Source organism: Periophthalmus magnuspinnatus, chromosome 10 (genome assembly GCF_009829125.3).
Source record: "Periophthalmus magnuspinnatus isolate fPerMag1 chromosome 10, fPerMag1.2.pri, whole genome shotgun sequence".
Classification (NCBI taxonomy): domain Eukaryota; kingdom Metazoa; phylum Chordata; class Actinopteri; order Gobiiformes; family Gobiidae; genus Periophthalmus; species Periophthalmus magnuspinnatus.
Window position 1 is genome coordinate 26,543,479 of NC_047135.1, and position 20,826 is coordinate 26,564,304.

At 38.3% G+C, this 20,826-nt stretch overlaps 1 protein-coding gene across 2 annotated transcripts in view; it reads left to right on the forward strand.

Moving 5' to 3' along the window:
• Positions 1 to 20,826, forward strand: part of spata5 (spermatogenesis associated 5) — a 137,577-nt gene that overhangs the window by 27,161 nt on the left and 89,590 nt on the right. Inside the window, exons 12-15 of one of the 2 annotated variants that reach the window (XM_033973936.2) lie at positions 4,800 to 5,009; positions 9,994 to 10,047; positions 10,270 to 10,349; positions 16,229 to 16,355. In XM_033973936.2, the coding sequence (XP_033829827.1) occupies positions 4,800 to 5,009; positions 9,994 to 10,047; positions 10,270 to 10,349; positions 16,229 to 16,355 (471 nt within the window). The remainder of the gene's footprint in view (positions 1 to 4,799; positions 5,010 to 9,993; positions 10,048 to 10,269; positions 10,350 to 16,228; positions 16,356 to 20,826) is intronic. The other variant, XM_055224613.1, reaches the window with a different exon arrangement.

Below are 20,826 nucleotides of genomic sequence, written 5' to 3' on the forward strand. Positions count from 1 at the left end.
CTTGGAACAGCTAAAGTTTGACACAGACATGTCTGCATATGAGCCTGATGTGATGTTTTTTTCCTAATAAATAAATAAATAAATAAATAATTACAAATTGACTCATTTGGATTCCCACAACACATCTGAACCCGGATTAGCTCCACGGAAGCTTGAATGGCATGTTTGGAGTGCACTGTTACATACAGGGTTGCTTTCGAGTACGATCAGACTTCTCTAGATGTGTTTATGTAATTTGGGATATGCATCCACAACGGCCCCAAGTTCTGTGTTTACATGGATTTTAGAGATCCTCTTAAAATCAGACTAGGCCAGAGATTTGGTTTTCCTGATATACACTGTGCATGTTAACATTTCGTAAACGGTACATTATCTTTTCTGCAGACTCATTTGCTTGAATTGAATCCTTATTTCAGAGCATTCAAACATTTGTATTTATTTATTTCTCCCTCTCTGATGTCCTCTCGAGTCCAGCCGCAGAGCTCCGGACCTGATTATATCCGCGTGAATGCAAACATTTGTTTCTAATCCACTTTATATAAGACACTTCCACTGGAACTGGCCACGCACATGTCTCCACAGTCACGTACACCACAATATGAGCACTGTTCTACTTAGTCACTGTCTTCCAACTTTTAATTGGACATGTTTTAATATTTTTCCACTGCATTAATTTGTAGAAGTTCCCTGTGCCTTCCTCTCAACCCCATCAAAGTACCAGAGCCTGAGAGGTCCCTGTAAAGTTCAGAAAACAACAGTAAAAGATAATAAGTAGGTCTAGTGCAGGCAAGGGAGAGGGAGCAGGGAGATATAACATGGCAAGGTGTGAGTCAAAACTTAGGCCTTTAATTTTATTAACAGTTAACAGAGATGGAATGTCATATATAATTATACATTTCAATTCTTCTTCCTATCAGTGGCAATTATTTTAACAAATGGAGATTACAGTTAAATTGTAGAGGTGATTAGTGGTCAGTGTTGCCACAGTATTAAAATTCACACTCTATTTCAATACTAACCCGAAATTTATACCAGAAGCTGCAGCGACATGTAACTTAGGCAAAGCTGCATTTTAAGTGTCAATTTACACCGGAGGCATCAGAGCTGCTCCTACATTGTTAGTCTTTGTATAGTGTCACATTTAAACACCAGACTGTTTTGTAATGCTTACATATTCACACCCGCAAGCATATGCTACACTGCTGCACTTACTCACTGTTACTGCTTTGGTGTAAATTGGGGGTAAGGAATAGACTCAGTACCGATTCTGATTCCATAATGATAATAAAAAACACTCTTTAGACAATAGAACATTAACATTAAATCTTTGTATTTTCTTTTATATAACCATGTGGTGTTATTTCCATGTAATCCCTTAGTCATCTGGGTAGGTGCCTTAGTGGTCCATGGGCATATGTGGTCTTGTATTTGTGCTGCAATCTCAAGGCCATTCTAAAGCTATTCAGTAAAGGTTCGTCTCTATCCTATGAATGTGACCTTTTTATTAACTGGTCAAATGAGTGTTTAGTTTCAATACTAGTTTAAATATCAATTGGCATCTGAGGGTTTTAAACCTTGAGTTGTATATTTAAAGACATGTTTTAACAAATTCTGCTGGATTGGCATATTGTTAGAAAACTTATACTCCAAAATATATTGTCATTTTCATTTTCTGCAATATCACCCACCCTTGTTGATAAAGGGTGTGTTAAAGGTTGTTAATACCCACTACTTGTTAATAAATCCAACAACTGTAATGACAATGCACAAACTGAGAACCAAGGATGTCTTCTGTTTTTGCAAAGTCACCAAATTGATCAGACAGTACCTTTAATCTCCTCTTTACCGCACTTCCTTTGTAGCTCATAGCATATCATTTTCCTGCTGCTCAGCTGTTTCCTGTATAGTCTATCTATGTGTCTTTAACCATAGCTTTTATCTGCTTATTTCATTTCATTACTCATTAGTGGTCTGAATCAGTCTTCTGGCTCATTTGGCCGCTTCCGATCTATCTCCTCTCCCCTTCCTCTCCTCCTCCTCTTCCGTCTGTCCGCTCCCCCTCTCCAGTGCTGTCCATAAATTGTTGGGTATTTACAGTACGTGGCCAGACGCCAGGTTTCCATTAGGTGCTTGGTTCCCTGGAGACTGCATCGATGGCCTGGGATGTGTTGCATAGAGAGAGAAATAGAGAAGGGAGGAGGAGAGGAAGAGCTGAAAAGATGGAAAGATAGAAGGAATGCTAGCAGAAGGTGAAGTAGCAAATGTAGACAGCAAATGGATGTAAGTTGGCAGTGTGTATATAAAGACCAAGTTACAAAATGCTTAACAAAAAATACTTTTTGACTACTAGTACTACTTTTTTGAATATTGGTAAACTAAAATGGGACATGTCAGTAACAAAAGCCAAAAGTAAAACATGTCAACTGGACAAAAAGTTGTAGTTGACAGATTTTACTTTTGGCGTTTACTATGGATCAGACCTGGACAACTGAGGCATTAACCAAACACATGTCAGTAAGTTAAAGTGACCATTAACCATTTTTGTCAGTATAAATTATCTTCCAAAGAAAGGGTCTCACATACATTTTCAGATTTCACTAAAGCTAAAAGTTAATTTGGCTACACCACCATGACAAATACTGGGTAGTGGTACTACTGGCAGAAATATCCATATCATTCCTCATTTCATACATAAAGAGTTGTCTTTTGTGTAATTTATTGGATCGTATTTCTGCAAATTTGGTTGTGTCCAACTTGAGACCTTAGTCCCGCACTGTATAATCCGTGTTTATGAAGACCATGTACCTTCATCAAAGTACCTCAAATCATTGTTCACACTGTCTTAACCACTTTCTCTCCTGTATCCATCTTCAGTGCTAAATTATCTTGCAGCCTCTTATGCCTTCTGCTGACATCAGTGGTACTTTTGTTTGTAAAAGGTCCTATATTATGTATTTTAAGCGTTACAACTTTTTTTTTGGTGATTCCTGACTAAATATGTAGGATTAATAAAATGCACAAGTGAAATAAAACGGTACTTCAAGTATGTTTTTGGTCAAGTGACAACCTTATAACATGTTTAAAAGCTCAAAAAGTCGATTTACCATAATGTTCTACACACTACTATAGTCTTGTTTTGTGTTCCATTGACAAATTGGATTATTGAACTGTATGCACATGCACTTTCCTCTTAACTGTGTTAGAACAGAATACGCGTGTCCATCTGATTCACTGTGTAACCTGATTTCTGCCTCTGTGTGCATGTAAACACAGTCAATGAGAGAGCAGGGCCAGATAAAAAGCAGATAGTGGGATAACCAAGAGAGAGCAGTGGATGGAACCATTGGATCAGAGGTGTTCAAAAAGGAGGACTAAAAAGGCAAGAAATCAATGTATAATAAAGAGATAGACAGGCAGGTTGATATAGAGCCTTGTGACGCGCCCGGAGGAGATGTTTCTTACCTTATCTGCTTAATATCCTCTTGTTGATGGCTCCAGCACTCCCTTCCTCCCGCCCGGGCTTGGTCCATTTGTCAGACAGACACATCTTGGCTCATTCCCCAAACCAGCAGCCCTCCATGGTTCAAACCAAGCTATTTATTCTACATGTCTTTCCCAGTGTAGTTTTCCATTTCCGTTTTTTGGAAGAGAAATGGTAATATTGTGTAAAAGGTCGTCTTCGTTGGTTAAACAAGAAAATATGGATGACATCAGTGTGCAATCATAGGTTTCTAGGTTGAATGCTTTCCTTATTGAGTTTTGAACTGCAAAATCCGGCATCATATCATATAATTATAGATGTTACTGTTGTATTTGGCTCACCACTTGGGCTTGTCAAGAAATATGAAATAAAATATGCTACCTTTTATTTACTTTTATTTACTACCATTACAAGCTTTAGATGAGTACGAAAGGTTATTGGGTCAGCAAAGTAAATGTAGTTTTGTAACCTTCCACAAAAGGCCCAAATCATTTGTTAAATGGTAAATATTCTGGAAAGTGCTTTTATAGTAGGTCTTCATTAATTTTTTGAAGACAACTTGAGTGCATTGTTGATGTCAGTGTCTAATCAAAGTTGACTTTTGTCGGTTGATTCTATTGTTGGCAGTGAGTTTTGTTTTGAACTTTGGGACTTTGTTATACTTTGTTAAACATAAGTTAAACGTTCTAAGAGTTTTGCTGTTATTGCCAAATGATGACGCACTTGTCATGTATTAGTATTTGATCTGGTCTATAAATGCATGCATGTATTCTACTTATAAGCATGACTGTTAAGTTGATGACCACAAGTTCAAAATTAGGGAACAACTGGAGCCACTTCATTAGGTCAATCCATCTATACTTTTTAAATTCATTGTACAACTGTGCTCACAGAATGTCACCATATCTTAAAAAGTTTGGATTTCTGTTCATTCAGTACTGTTTTTTATAGTTCATGATAGTAATTGAGAACATAACTATAGCATTTATTATTTAAAAGGAAATAAATGCCTACTTTCAGGCTCTGCATTGCATCAGGTATTGAGAGTGTCGTCAATATCTGTCATACTGGCTTCTGATAAAAGGTTTCATCCACCATTCCACAATGTTAATGCAAATAGAACACTTTTTATACATTAAAAGAAAGTAAGTACAGTTTTTTTCTGTGCAGAAATGATCACATAACATACTTTTAAGTACTTCAGATGGGTATCTAGTTTTGATTACAAGTTGTAGTACAAATTTGTATCTGGGTATTTTATTTTTTTTAATTTTACAACTATGGAAGATACTAATAGAACTGTTTTTCTCATGTCCAGGTGCGGTGGTCAGATATCGGAGGCATGGAGGACGTGAAGTTGAAACTGAAGCAGGCAGTGGAGTGGCCCCTGAGGCACCCCGAGGCCTTCACCCGGATGGGCATCCAGCCGCCTAAAGGAGTCCTGCTGTACGGGCCCCCGGGCTGCTCCAAGACTATGATCGCCAAGGCTCTGGCCAACGAAAGCGGACTCAACTTCTTAGCTATCAAAGTAAGTGTGAAGTTTTGTTTACTTGAAGAGCACAGTTAGTACACAAAGTAATAGAAGTGCTTAATAGAACAAGAAGGGTGCATTAAAATCACAATACAGACAAATACAAACACAAGAGTAATAATTATAAAAATATGTTGACAGGATAGTGCAGATAAAATCCTTTCAGTGATATGAAAAGATAAACAGAACTGCTTTGAATCTGGATTTAAACATTGTCAGAGTAGCGGCATGTCTCACATCTTCTGGAAGTTCCAGACTTTAACTGCATGAAACTTTTACATTTTCACTGTAGTGTTATCTTTATATTAATATCAGTAAACTGTCTTTTCACAACAAGTACCACCTAAGATAATATTTGGCTTTTGAAGTACCACCAGATCTAATGCCAGATGTGGCCTAAATTAGGGCAAAGCATGGTCGAAAATGAAACAATACTAGGTCTAAAATTAGCATGCACAAGGTAGTCATAAATCATGATGAACCCAAATGAAGACGTAAACATTAATAGCTTTGTCTTTGAATAATACAAATAACAAACTGCAGAGGGCCTTGTTCCCAGTGGTATGTGTTCCACTCACGGCACCAGAGCCTGAGTACCATGAGTGAAACATGTACCACTTAAGCCCCATTCACAGATAAATTTTCGAGTACAAAATGCCAGAGCACTCAGCAGTGACCGCCATTCACACGTGTACCACTCCCAGAAAATTGCCGAGTCTGCTCTGTTCACACATAACCTAGCATTTGGTCTCTCACATAGTAACACGCTGCTGTATCATTTAAATTGGAGGAGAATGCAATGTAACCTCTTAGCGTAACCAGGAACCAAGCATGTAACCTGAAAACCAAGATCGTAAACAAGGAAGCCAACTGATACTGACAATGTTCTGGCTTTATTCACACATAAGCTTTCTCTGCATATTCCCTGTAATTTACCTGGGAAATTGCCAGATGTTCAAATATAATTCATTTTGGCTATATCACGGTTCTTCAGGTTGGCACTCAGAAAATATTATGTTGATGAAAATATGAGATATATTTTAGTACAGCTTGAGTTTAATAAACAAACCTCACTATCACTTGTGTTCAATACCAATGATGTCAGCAGTGTTTAAAAGTGGACATACTTGGCTAATGACTTGGAGACAGTCTGACCGCACCACTTCCTCTTTAGTGGGCTCCCTGCGTGACCTCTGACCCCGTGTTTGTCCCTTCTCATTCATCACCCCATCCTCCGCTGCTGCCCCCGCCCCTGCCTGTCCGGGCCGCTGTGACAGAGATTGATTGATCAGCTTGTTGAATTGTTGATCGGGGGGCTATTTTCAAAGCTGTTGCCGTGTGAGGCAGAAGAGCACGACAGAAGCTCTCAGCTAGTGTCATTAAGCTAACGGCTAATGTCAGTGACGGTTGAGGCCGGCTTTGTTTTCATGAATCATGCTGGAAATGGGTGAGGCGCAGTCCCACTAACTAGGGCTGTAAAAAGCATGAGTTAACTTTAGCTATTTCACCTTACGACGCTCTAAAGACGGCAACGGGCAGGAAATAGCTGGGTTGGAAAACAAGACAGTTTATTTATGGCTGACGCATTTGCTGGTAGTAAAAACAAAACAAAACATTATGTGTACTGCTAGGAATAAATAACTATAACTTGAGTGGGTTTAGGTTGTTGAATATGTCAATTATATCTTTTAAATACCTAAAATAAAAATATATTTGGGTCAACCTACCATAATAAATCAAAGTAATGAAAGTTAGTACGAGCATGCCCGGAACAACAAATCCCAGCCAAGATGTAGTTAGCAGGCTCCTTAAATTACAGAAAAAGTACCATATGATATGTACATAGTTACAACACACTCGATTACACAGACACATAAATCTGGGATATAAAAAAGCCTGAGTTTAAAGAATAATTTTAAAAACAGTGCTTACTTTTCAAATCAGTATAGACAGTTTTCAGAATGAATGTGATGTATTTATGACACTGAATTGTCATAAATATCCAAAAGGTAAATTCACAAATCTTGAACCAGATCATTTGAATTATAGACCAAAAAACTGCGTATATCACAGCAAAAAATCTGCATTTGAACAATTTTACTTTCTATTTCCTCCTATATGTATGAACTATTATTGGCCTATAGAAAGTTGCGATCTGTTGTCATCTGAAACCCAGGAATATTGGCATTTGTCAAAGTAAGACGATGCTAAAATGTACATATAGCTGTAAGACTTACCATATGGGCTATACTTGATAATATATAAATTTTTTTATTACACATTGACGGATACATTCTGCTACCTACCAGAAATCAACAATATTTTACTTAAAGTTTTATTTTTGCATTTTAGATTCTGTCTTTGCCGAAGTCCATAATAACAAGTACTTTCCTTTAACTTAACTCTAGTTTGCGTAATGTTATATTTTGGATACTGTTATCTATGCTGCGAGTTCAAGTCCCCAGGAAGCGATCTGCCCCATGAAAAACATCCTGCCCCCCGCTGACAGCATCTGCAATAACACCCTCCACCTCTCCAGTGCTTTCACATAGAGATACCTTATCCAGATTTGGGATACTTGAAGGCTTAACTGTTTCCTCTGTGAGAAGAGAAGCCCTATTATCTTCTTGTCAATTTGAGTTTCCTCCCCGCCATGCACACATCCGTAGATACTGTCAGTGGATTTAAAGTCAGCTTGTCCAGCACAGGAACCCAGGATTATAGAGTCAAGCGGCACACTTAGTACAGGAGACAAAAGGCCTGCAGTTAAGTGTCCTGTCCTCCAGCGGCACTGAGGTGTTGAAAGGTGGATTGGAGAAAGAGGAAGTTCTTATGATGAACGGCTGGAGGTTTTTCTGCTTTTGAGAGACACGTGGGGGAATTATATACCTGGGTTCTATAATTATTATTTTTTAAGTAATAGTGCTTATTATACTTAGTATTGAGTAGTCATCTAAATAAAAATAACAGAGAACATAGCAAACAAATAAAGATAGATCAGAATTAAATAAATGTATACTTTTTGGCGATGTAATTACAAAAATAGAAATAAGTGATATGTGACAATAATAAGAATGTTATTTCTTTTGTATAGCACTTTTCTAGATGCCCAAAGTCACTTTAAAATTTCGTGCATTATTCTTTCACTCCACACTCGGTGATGGTAAGCATCTTTTGTAGCGGCAGCTGCCCTGGGTTAGACTGGTGGCTGGCTGAGGCTGCAAATCTGCGATATCGGCCCCTCTGACCACCTCCAACAATCAAGGACACACATTTATATCAGGCAATGTGGGTGAAATGTCTGGCCTAACGAAATGACAACAGGTTTTTATTACTGTGGCACCTGATATTTCCAGTGGTTTCCCATCCAAGTATTACCAGGCCCAATCTTGTTTAGCCTCTGAGATCTGACAGGATCAAGCTTTAAGAAGGAGGTTTGGCCAAAAGTGGTGTGGTGCATGTGACAATATGCTATTGCAGTTTTATTGTCATACGCTGATTCAGTGCTTCTACTGGTCAGCATCTGTCATGCTGTTAGTGACAGGTTGATTTAACAATCATGGTGAGATGTGAACTCTCAGATGTGAAACAGATAGATTTAGTTACCTCTGAAGGGTAAGAATCTATGTAAATATAAATATAAAATCAGGGATCTAGCCTCTAAGAATAAATATTGTGAGATGTTTGTTTTTTTTGCATGCGACCTATTCAGGGGTTTCAGAAAGAAATGTCTTTTGTAGGATTTTGTGATGATCTTTCCCCATTCAAAAGCCATAACATTTTGATTTGAATTCCGCTATTGCCATAAAAACGGTCTACCGTCTCTACCAATTCCTTCAAATCAGGAAAGAAGCCTGAAACTCATAAGGTTACTTCTTTTTATCATTTATTTTTTCAGTGACCATGTCCAAACACAACAATCTTTTTCCCAGATTTAACAAAGAGTTCCATCCACAGTCCATGGGCAGGCACGCACTAAAGGGTTTTATAAAATTAGGATTTGTGTCAAAGGACTTTCCATCCTGACTGTAAACAGCAAAGTTAAAAGCAAAGAAAACTCAAGAAGTTATATCCTATTAAATGTTGTTATGAGCAGTGTTTGAGACCAGTTCATTTTTGCCAGAGGCGTTACATTTGAATGAGTCAAGCCCTTATTTTAGCGTTTTAACTGTAAATGTAGTTCCGAGTTGACGGCAATTAGCCCCAGTTTAAAATGTCAACGGAATCTAAAAGGATTGAATAGGCCTTTTAGAAGAGGCAGGAAACATGTAGAGGAATCTAAAAAATGTCCCGTTCTCTTTGAAAGTGCACAAGTATGAATTATAGAGTAACAATCAGAGGATTAGCTTTATCTGTACTGTGGGGCATACAGCAGGGCTCTACACACGGACAGGCTTAAGTGATAGATTACGCACCTGGGGTTAGACACACCATGCGACTGGAACTTATGTTGTCTTCATCATTACCATGATGCTACTCACAATGTTTGCCACTAAAATTTATATATTTTGAATGAATTAAAGGATTGTCAGTATGAATTTTTACATTATGTTACACTCTGCAAAGTATTTGTGATTGCTTGAATCCATCTGTATAGATTTAAATGCCTCCTTCTTTCTTTTGTGGTTTAAAAATCTGATAATATAGTATACTTTATTAAAATGTTGATATCCTTGTAAAAGTGGATCATTGCAATACAATGTAAATATCCACAATACAATATAAAAAAGTCAGTGTACAGGGGGACTTGCCTAGTATTAAAGTGGTGGTTGGAGGGGCTAATGATGCAGATCGGCAGCCTCACTTCTGCCACTCTGGCAGCTGTGGCTACAATAGTGGCTTATCACCACATCAATAATAAAAATGATTGAGATTTCTTTTAGATGTAGCTTTAACTGTATTTTAGCTACAAATATCCACAATATCACATCTTGTCCAGTTTTTACCTCCATATTTCTTACAATTTTAATTTTATTTTTAGGGACCTGAACTACTCAGCAAATATGTCGGGGAATCTGAAAGAGCTGTCAGAGAGGTAAGTCTGCATGTGTCATAAACAGGAATACTTACAGTAATTACTTAAAAATGTTTTGTGAAAATGTGTTTATACCCTGAATGGCGGTCGGTTGTGTTCTAGCTATAATACACGGACTATTTCCTGTGCATGTTTTTGTGTTGTTGTGGCACACTATTCTTTGCCTTTGTCACACTCACCCTCTTATTTCCTTTCCTTCATTGTTGCTGCTGTCGTCTGCAGGTGTTTCGGAAGGCCCGGACGGTCGCTCCTTCCATAGTATTTTTTGATGAGATCGATGCACTGGCCAGCGAGAGAGGAAGGTACATGGGGTTACATTTGGACAAACAAGAATCACATTAAAGGTGCACTATGTAATTTTTCTGGTGAAGGGTCCACTACCAGCTTGTCTCCACAGATATTTTATTGCTTTCATGTCCCATAATGTGGCATTCAACGTATCTACCTCTGAAGAGAAGCAGGTGACAGCGCTGATCTATGGCGAGATTTGTATTTTTGACTATTTTTGAGCTATACATATTTTTGGTTTGATAATTACTGCAATGTTTTGTTGTTTTTTTGTCTGAAAAATAAAGAACAAAACAGTAACTTATATTTCAACAAGTAAAAGCACGTATACAGTGGTCCATTCAAGGCAAAGCAATAATATCTCCATGGAGACAAAGCAGGTGGTGTGCCCTCCATTAGAAAAGTTACATAGTGCACAAGAAAAAACAAGTTTATGGGGTAGTAGTGGCATAATGGGTTGAGCGTTCACCCAGCAACTGACGTGTCATTGGTTTCAACTACATTTACCACTTCAGTCACAATATAAATGTAACTAGTTGTGAAAGGAAGGGGATCCAGCATAAATTCACCATGTTTCTGGTTCTCACTGCGTATTCCTCTCACAAAGAAGACAAATTATATATATTTTTTTAGATATTTTGTATTAAACTATAATATATGTAGACAATTATTTTAGTTCACTGTAAATTGCCATATTGATCTAAAATATCTTGATCATAGAAAATGATTCATTAACTTCCTGCTCAGCATTACACTTTAAATTATAATTTTTTACCAGAAGCAAAACATGACAGAATTGAATGCTTTGTTTTGCTGACATTATTTACTGTTAGGAGCGACACATACATTCTGGACACATTTTACAAAAACACATTTCATTGTACTCCATTTTCCAGTCATAAATTCTGCCCCTGATCGCCTCACAAAGATGCTCTTATGAGTCACTGGCACATATCTCCAAGTGTCTGCATCACTTTGAAGCCACTCATGGTGCCCCCTCAGCCGCTGCCGGTCAGACACAGAGCAGTGGCTTGTCCCGAAGCGGCTCGGTGGGATGGCACTGAGAACATCTGTGGCCCAAAGGAAGCTGGGATGGGGCGGAGAGGAGAGGGGGGCAAGGGGGGCAGATGCAAGAGGGGGAGCGGGCGGAGGACGAGCACCGGACACACACAGAGACCTCATTGTGGCTCGCGGAGCAGATGGCAAAGGCCAAAAATGCAGCGCGCTTCCTCGATAAAAATAAAGGCCGCAGGAAGGAGCACAGACAGGGCAGGCTGCTGGGCCATGTGCTCGCAGACTTCAGAATGTTGACACCATTCATTTGGTTCTGTTATAGTAAACATTTATACTTATTTGTGTGATTGCATAGTGACAGACATATTGTTCAGCCCTAATGTAAAATGCCAATATAATATATCATAATCATATTGAAATTGTAATTTATGTACGTGCAATGATTAGATAATAGAATGTTCACTGTAAACAACAAACTGCTCTGTTATTGAAGAAAAATAATTTTTAGACCTCTGCACAAATGCTGTGAATTCTTATATTAGTTTTAACAACACAAAATTCAACATCAACATAAAATAATCTCAAAATAATAGCACGTCATAATCTAAAAAAACTAACAAAAAAACAAATTGTAGTATTTTCCTTTAAATTACCATGTCCCTTGTATTTGTGAAATCCTTCATCTAGGTAGGTTCCATAGTCGTCCAATGGTAGTCTTATAGTTGTTCTGATGCACCTTAAGATCATTTAAAGCTATCATTTCTGTCGTGTGAATATGAATTTTTTAGTATTGATAACTGCTCAATAAGTGTCTAGTTTCGATACTAGTTTTAGTATCAATTAGCATCTGATTTTTGATACTTTGTCATATATAGAGTCGTCATTTATCTAAACTCAGCGTCTAATTTGGTGGTGTGTAATAAACAATCTATGTCGTCCTTTCTATTTGCCTACATATTTGCAGTCTTCCCACGCAATATCATTTGTCTAGAACCAGGCCTGACTAATACCACGTCTTATATTTGTACATAAGCAGTTGTGTAGAAAACACGGTTTAGTGAGATAAAAAACAGATTATGTTTGGCCACACGGATTCAAACATGTAGTTTTATCGTGAGAAAAGTCTGATAATCCCCTCTTTACATTTTTTAGTATTCCACAAATTTCCGGTTGGAAGCATTTACAAAGAGAAGACTGCAGATGTTAAATATGTAGACGAGATTATCGGAGCAGCTGGCGGCAAACTATTTGTACAGTGACAATGGCTAAAATATAATCATAATACTGTATTGCGTGTTATAGATCAGTTGGTTCATTTCATCTTGGAAACAGTGCTTAAAGGGGGACTAAATACTTAAACTCTACCCACAACCACTTTTCAAATAGAGCGGCTAAACTGGACAGTGCCTGTGGACTAAAGAGAGTGAGGGGGAGGAGGGATGGGGTCTGGACATATGAGGAACGTGTGATTGGTCTAATAGGCATCCACGCTTCAAACTCCGCCCTATTAGCCATGTGTTTGTGAACGGAAACACCTGGCTGTAATCAGGGCAGTCTTTTGTGATGTCACCAACCACTGGATATTGCAGAGGCCAGTGAAGGCAGCACAAACTTAGGCCTTTTTGACCAGAAAGCTGCACATTTGCTTAGTTTGCACTAAATTTGCCAAAAATGACTAGGAACAATAAATATAGCGTTATTTATTGTTAAAGCATAATATATGAAGTTTAATAGTGATTTAGAGTGTTTAGTTCCACTTTAAGAATGCACTGCTCCTTGACCATACCTTAATATTTCTAATTCCAATTATTCTGTACAACAGCTGAACCAAATTGCAAAAGCTCTCATTTGTAATTTCGCTTTTACGGCTTTTGCACAGTCGTTGGTATTCAAATTCTCTCCAAATGACCAGAAGCTGGCGGTAAAGCTTTTAGCTATTTGAAAAATGCACTTAGCCATACTGATGTGGAGGTTATTTATTGGCGCTCACTTCCTGCTGCGTTTAATCAATGAAATGGCTCAACTGCAGGAATTCCAAAAGTGTTGACACAAGCAGACAGCCTGAGCAGCATATATTTTCTCTTTTTGAAGCACCTGTAAATCTGTCAGCCTACCTGCCACACTTCAAACTGCTGGAATGAAGAGAGGACAGGACGAGCCAAAGAACATTCAAACGCAACGCATATGAGGTTTTATGAAACACAGTTTGAGAATAGACCCATTAAAATGCTATGTCATCACAGTGTTCAAAATGATAGAATGGAGGCAAAAGTGAAGTCGACTGTAGTACATTTTCACTGATTAACTGACATTATATCTAAATGTTTTATTGGGGCTATACCTTTTTCATGCTATAAAGTAAAATCAATTTAGCCCCTGTACAGATATACAGGGTGTCCATACAATTTAAAACATGTATTAAAAAGCAATTGATAAGATATCTTAATCAGACATGTTCTATTGTATTCTGTGGTTTCCAGGTTTTTTTGTTTTTTTTTTACCTCATTTAATACACCTCTATATGGGCACCATTCATCGCACAAAGCAGATCGAGGCAGTATTCGATTTCTTACCATGTTCTCTGTAGCATAGCCTCATCAGTGGTTGCAATCGTATCTGTTATCTTTTGCTTTAGTTCAGTAATGTCCTGTATCTTTGCTCGATACACGATATCTTTGACATAGACCTATAGGAAGAAATCCTGGTGAACGTGATGGCTACAGAATAGGTCCATCCTTTCCAATCTGATGGTCTGGAAATGCGTTGGTTGAAGGTCCTGCAGATGTGGTGCCTTATATTCCGTCAAAAGGTCAAAGTAGCCATTTCTTAGATGTTCATTCTTTAATCAACAGGATGCCTGAAATACAAAAATACAATGTGAATAAAAACTTTTATAACCACTGAGTACAATAGAACTTGGACACCCTGTAGTGTAAAAGCTGCTCTTGGGGTCTTATTGTATTATAAAGCATTTTTATCTCCACAAATCAGGTAGTGTGCTGTTTGCATTCTAGTTGTTGTTAGTGTTACTGTGATTCCAAAACTCCACTCTGGTCTCTGAAAGTTGTGAAAAACTTATAAACTCATCATCATTTGCTGCAAAACAGTTTTACATGATTTTTTATTAGTTTTTCATGTTTTTAGGTATCGTGCCTTTAAGTCTTTCTATTACAAAGGATGGAAAAAATAAAATTTACTTGCCTAAGCATTTTTTCGAACTACTCAAAAAGTCTAATTTATGCTACAGTAGAATATACTTTTGTGAGGTCAACGTTAATGTTAATATTTGCCCAGTAAAAACTAAAACCTATGATTTTTTCTTCATCAAAAACATGTCCTATCATAATCTCCTTTAAATAAACTGGTATAATTCGCATGTAGGTAAGTGTTTATCCTTTGTTAAACCTCCCTCGATTTGTCATATTTTGTTATATTCTGAGGCTATTATGTTCCACTTCACTTTTGCCTGCAGTTGCCTCCATTCTGGAATGTAGAACGTATTTGTTTACAAACTTTTACAGCGTCTATTGGCTACTCCGGCTTCTCTCCCCTCTTTCGTGCCAAACTTCGTCTCTCCCGGCTGGTCCATATCGCGGTGACAGAGACCCTTTGTGTTGCTCCATGGCCTTGTCTGTGCTAATAACGTCTGGCACTTCCGCTGGCTAACCCTGTCAACAGAGCCAGTGTCTGTGTGCCTTTGAGCCAAAGGGGCGGCTGTCTGCACTGTGCTGTGGTGGAAAATAACCAGGGTCTAATGCAAAGTTACAGCGACAATGTTGTTTAGTTTATATACAGATTATACAGATATTACAAAACAGATATACAAAAATGAATGTCAATATCATGGCATTACTGTAAGTCATTATTATGTCCGAATTTTTAACATGTCCATTATCATTAATATAAGGTAACATGGGCTAATAAAAGAATCACATGCATTTCAGAAGATGCATGTGAAGATGCTGAGTTCTAAAAGACAGGTTAGCAGGTTTTTACAAGAGTCTGCTTTGCTTATTACGACTATTCAGATAATGTTTTTGAGTAATCTGGGAACCCTAGCTCACCATAAACCAGAACAGGCAGGCATGTGTTTCCATTAAATACCTTTACAAATTCCATAATTCCTTAAAAAATATACTGTTTTGGGTGTTTAATATTATACTTTGACATATGTAGATCATTATTTACATTTTGTGATTTCTATTGATCTAAAACTACTTAAAAAAAACAAGACTTGATGTTCAAAGGTGTTATGGTGATATACGCAATATTGAATTTTTGAAGCTTTGTAACATGTTATAACGTTCCCTCATCAAAAACGTGCCTGCAGAGGTTTTGTCGTCCATGTACGTTTGAGTAATCTAGCGATTTCTCCTGGGCCTTATTCAAACCTTCCTTATGGTTGGCAGTATGAGCCCACGCCTCAAATACAAGGCTCAGCCCACAAGCCTACCTCACCCATGCTCACGCCTGGTCATGTTTGATAAATATACAAAAGTGGGATGCAAAACAATACACTACAACTTCACAAACTTGATACAATGTGCAGTAGTTTCATTAGTTGAATGTTCGGTGATTGTGTTGAGAGGGCATTGTGAAGGGGGACTGACTCGGGGAGCAGGGGATGGGGGAGTCAGAGCACAAAAAAACTAAACTGAAACTAATTAAACATTTTAACATATTGTTTTCAGCGAATATAGCATCTTCAAAACAATAAAATGTAACATGGTGATCTAAATATGTTATGTGTTAACAATTAATACAGTATAAGTGTAATACCTTCTTTAAAGCTCGGTCAATTTTACATCATATTTCCCCTTTAAATACTTAAGATTGATTTTCACTATGTTCTTTTTCACACTCTCCCGTGCCCCTTTAGCTCGTCGGGGTCAGGCGGCGTGGGCGACCGGGTCCTGGCCCAGCTGCTGACAGAGATGGACGGGCTGGAGCAGCTCCGGGACGTCACGGTGCTGGCCGCCACCAACCGGCCGGACATGATGGATAAGGTAAACACACGTCGCAGGAGCCTTTGGTGTGTGATGGATCAGCCAGTCCTCCTCTGCCCCTCTGCCTTTGTGGGCCTGATGGATGAGGAGAGAGCTCTTTCGCTGTGGTTCATCTCTTTAACTGTGCTAGTGCTGTTGATTTTAGACATGCGTGCTATAGATATTTCTAATGATGTGCTGCCCGCTGACAATAGACACAATATGTTCAAGTTTTTCATACTGGCAGAATGGGTTTGGCGATGTGATAAAGGATGAATTGTGGTCCGATATTATTTGGGTGATGATTCAGTGCGCCTCTGTTAAATGCATCTCTATGCTCTAGTTGGATTTAACCAATCGTGGGGAAGTTTGAACTCTGAGAAGTAGTATTACTACTTATTAGTATTTAGTAACCACTTAAAGGAAATAAAATAAAACTTTGACAATGCCCAATCTCATCTGATCTCAGAAGCTAAGCAAGGCCGAGCCTGGTTAGTACTTGGACCACAGGGAATACCAGTTGCCCCATTGGGGCTGCAGTGGCTCTAGTGGGAGTGCTGTTGTGCACTTAAACAAGACACTTCATCCATTTTGCCTACTGTGAATGGGACGTGTGAGTATTGGTGGTGGTACGAGGAACATTTTTGCTTCTGTCAGTCTGCTCTAGGGCAGCTGTGGCTACAATAGTGTTGAGGAAATTAAATGGCACTCTGTGTTCTTGAAAGGTGCTATATAAATCAAATGCATCATTATTCTTATTATTATTATCATTGTTGTTATTATTATTTGTGATAAAATATAAATCGTGACCTTTGATATAAGGAAATAGTGAGGTCCTAATTTCAACCCTATTGGCTGTAATCTAACAAGTTTGTCCTGTAATCTGTAGGTTTTATCCCTTTTCTGACCAGTGCACTGTCGTTTGGCAAAACACTACACCACCTTGCCCCCAGTGTTTGTACACTTAGGTGTGAATTTGCGCGTTTTGTGAGTGTTAGCTTGGCAACAGATGGGAATGTGTTTGTGTAGTCCTCACTACTTTTGTGACATCCATACATCAAAGGTAGATATTGATGTATAGCATACTTAAAATGTACAGACAACATTCAAATTTTCCAGGATTTGAGATCTCCTTTGTCTACTTGAAAAGCTCTTCTTATCAGGGCTCCTGTGTCCTCCCTCCATCCATCCGTTTTCTCCCCTTTTATCTCGCTCTCTTCCTCCTCTCATCCACTCTGGCTTTCTTTGGTCTTTTATCCAGCCATCTCCGTCCTAATGAAATTTCCTGAGTGCTGATCAAAGCGTGGGTCTGGGCCTTGTCAAAAAGGACACGGGGAATAGAGAGTGTCCCAGTGCTCCTCTTAAGCTCCTGCAGCCAGCCCCATGTCTGTCTGTCTCATACACTTAGGCTCAATGATTTAATCAGCCGTGCATTTACAATACCGTCTTACGCCATTGGAGCTGTGAGGGCGACAGTGGTTGGATCAGCATGCATTAACATTTATAGTGCTCGGTCAATGGACGGCAAAATAATTATTGGTCTAAACAATGTCATTGACTGTCAAAATGAAAGAAACAAATGAAAAAATTAATTCAGCCAATGGAGACAAATCGAATTAACTACATATCTAAGATGTTCTGCAGATATACTCTCATTTCCTCCGTTCATGTTTTTATCTCTCAGTGGCTCTCCTAAACTACTTTTTGCTTGTACCCTGCATTTTCTGTGGCTATTTCATTGCCTGTTAGTTTCTTGTAAAAGCGATTTAACAATATTTAAATATCATGGACCTTGATATTTTCGGTTACAGTATTGTGATACAATATTTCAAACTTTTTGTGAGGAAGCTTTTAGGAATTCTGGCGCAATATAGTTTTTCCTCTAATCCAGGGGTTGCTAGTTTAATTACCAACTTGCCATCAATGTTTGTACACACACATGCTTAAATTTCTACTTATTAGTGAGTGTTAACCGGACAACAGATGAAAATTGATAGCTGTCTCGACTTTCGGGACATCCCTGGTTTCCCATCTGGCCTCAGGAAGTGGCTCCCCGGGCAGCTGAGCACATTAGGCTAGCTCCTGCCCACACCTCCTACTGAGTGTGTCATCAGGAACATTCATGACATTTAAACAAGGGGCCAGTAGGAACGGAAGCGGTCAAATGGACAGGCACTCTCCCACTCAACCATGTTTGAGCACGCATCACGACTCAAGCACCGCACCGGAGATGGGCCCACATTTCCATACCAATAGCAGGATATGATGGGACAAATTAAGATTAATGGCGCACCGGGGTGTCAATAGAGTCAATGTAGGCCTTTGTCGGAGAGGTCCGGGTCCCAGCTGTGTGATGGACAGAGTGGGAGGATAGGGTGGACACAGGAAGACAGGAGAAAGTGCACTCCTCCTCAGTTGAAAAGATGATTTGTGGTTGTTGTCTCATGGCTGCCTGGTCAAATATTTTAAATCAATATTTAACTTTTCTTTTCAGTTAGAGTAAGTGTTTTAAAGGTGTACTATGTAGTTTTTTAGTTGATGGTCCGCCACCTGCTTGTCTCTGTGAAGATGCTATTGCTTTGCCTGGAATGTTTCATGGAGACAAACAGGTGACTGCCCCATGCAAAGTTAAGGCAGATTCCCCCCAAAAAACCCAACAAAATAACAAAAAAAAAACAAAAAAACAAATCCTCTTATTATGAAAAAATGCAGCTATGAAGAGGCAGTATCTATCAGCTCTGCAATTTGGAACAGGAAGTTATTGGACCTATTATTAACCAGTTGATAAATATTGTGGTTTACAATGAACAATATGTAAAAAAAAAAAAAAAATCCCCTGTATGTTATAGTTTATTACCTGAGAAAAAAATGCAATGTGTCTTCAAAAAATGTATTTTTTTCTAATAAATCTTATATTATAGCGTCTATCTGGACTCTTTCCATGCAGCTGACATTGTTCTTTGTACCATCAAGCACACTGTGTCCACAGACAACAGTTATTGCTGTTGGAAACAGACCAGTGACGGTTATAAACAGCATCAATATTGAGTCTTCTCTCAAAATTCACAATCAGATATACTTTGATTGTTGTAGCTGCAGTTTCTTCATTGACTATGATGATAGATTAAAGTGTATTAAAAGTATGTGTAATGTCAGTGGCTCTTCAACAGTAATACAGATTCAACTTGTGCCTTTTTTTTCCAAATGTTGTTAGTACTTTTGTCTAGAGCTGTGGGCATCATTTTATTTAGATTATAAGGATTTATATGGGACAATAGCCGTACGTACACATTAGGGAGTGAGTGAGTTGGCTGAAGATTGGATAGTTTTTGGTATTTATATGCAAAAATGCAGATTATTCATATAAATACATTGTTAGTACTTTTTTTCTAAATAGTTGTTATGGTTGGACTCCAGTTGTAGTCTTATGAGTACAGTTTGGGTCAGACACATAGAGATAAGCAATAGTTTTGAGAGATTTTGCCACGTCTCCTTTTTAGTCCAATAATCGATTAGCAGGGCACGTCTTTAATCGACTAAGACTTTCTTTAGTCAACTACAGCCCTATTTTTGTCTTTGGCTTGTACAGCTTTAGTCCATTGTTTAAGCCAAATCATTTCTGAAACAGTTTAAGTTTCACCGTGCTGCACCCTCCTAACAGCGGTATAACAATGACCTCTAAAGTTCCCAGCCCAGGTCTCTTACTGAATAGCTTATTTGTTTACAGTAATGTGCACTAGCTTCCTGTGTGCTATCAGCAGCAGTACTTACAGTGAGGAGATTGCTCCCAGATGGATCTTTGTTTAGGACCAGAAGTCACCAACTCGCCTTATCAGATAGAGGAGGGATTAGAAAGAGAACAGGCTGTAAGTTCACAGTAGGTACAAATAACAAATGTCAGTTAGTTTGAATTCAAAGTTTCTATATTGATAATTTAGATATTACAATATATTGTCCAAAACGGGTTTGTTCTTTAAAAATCCAGTTTGAAAATGCATGTTTATGTATCGTATTTATATTAGCTAAATTTTAATCAGAAACAAGTTGACAAGTTATGGAGCTGGAGTCTAGACCAATTTGAATTCTGAATATAAGGCCTATTTACATCTAATTGTGTAGTACTCACTTTTTAAAACAAACTATAATTAAAAACAATCAGGGGAAGTTGAAATATTTAGGCGCATATGTAAACTGGTCTTGTATCTTGTAGGAGTACTGGCTCTGTAGTTTCCGCCCCCTAATACCACTTACCTTTGACAAGCATGAGTGCTTCTGATGCAATGTGGTTAGTGAACAGAAGATGGTGCCAAACCAGACATAGGTGACAGTAGTAGTTTTTAACTGGACAAATTGAAATCCAGGGTCCATTTATATTTTGATTGCAACTGTCTTCATGCTTTCCATATTACAATAACATGAATTATTTTTCTTGTTAAATGTATTTTTCTGCACAATACAGGTAAACAGTTAAAGGTGCTGTACCTGATTTCTA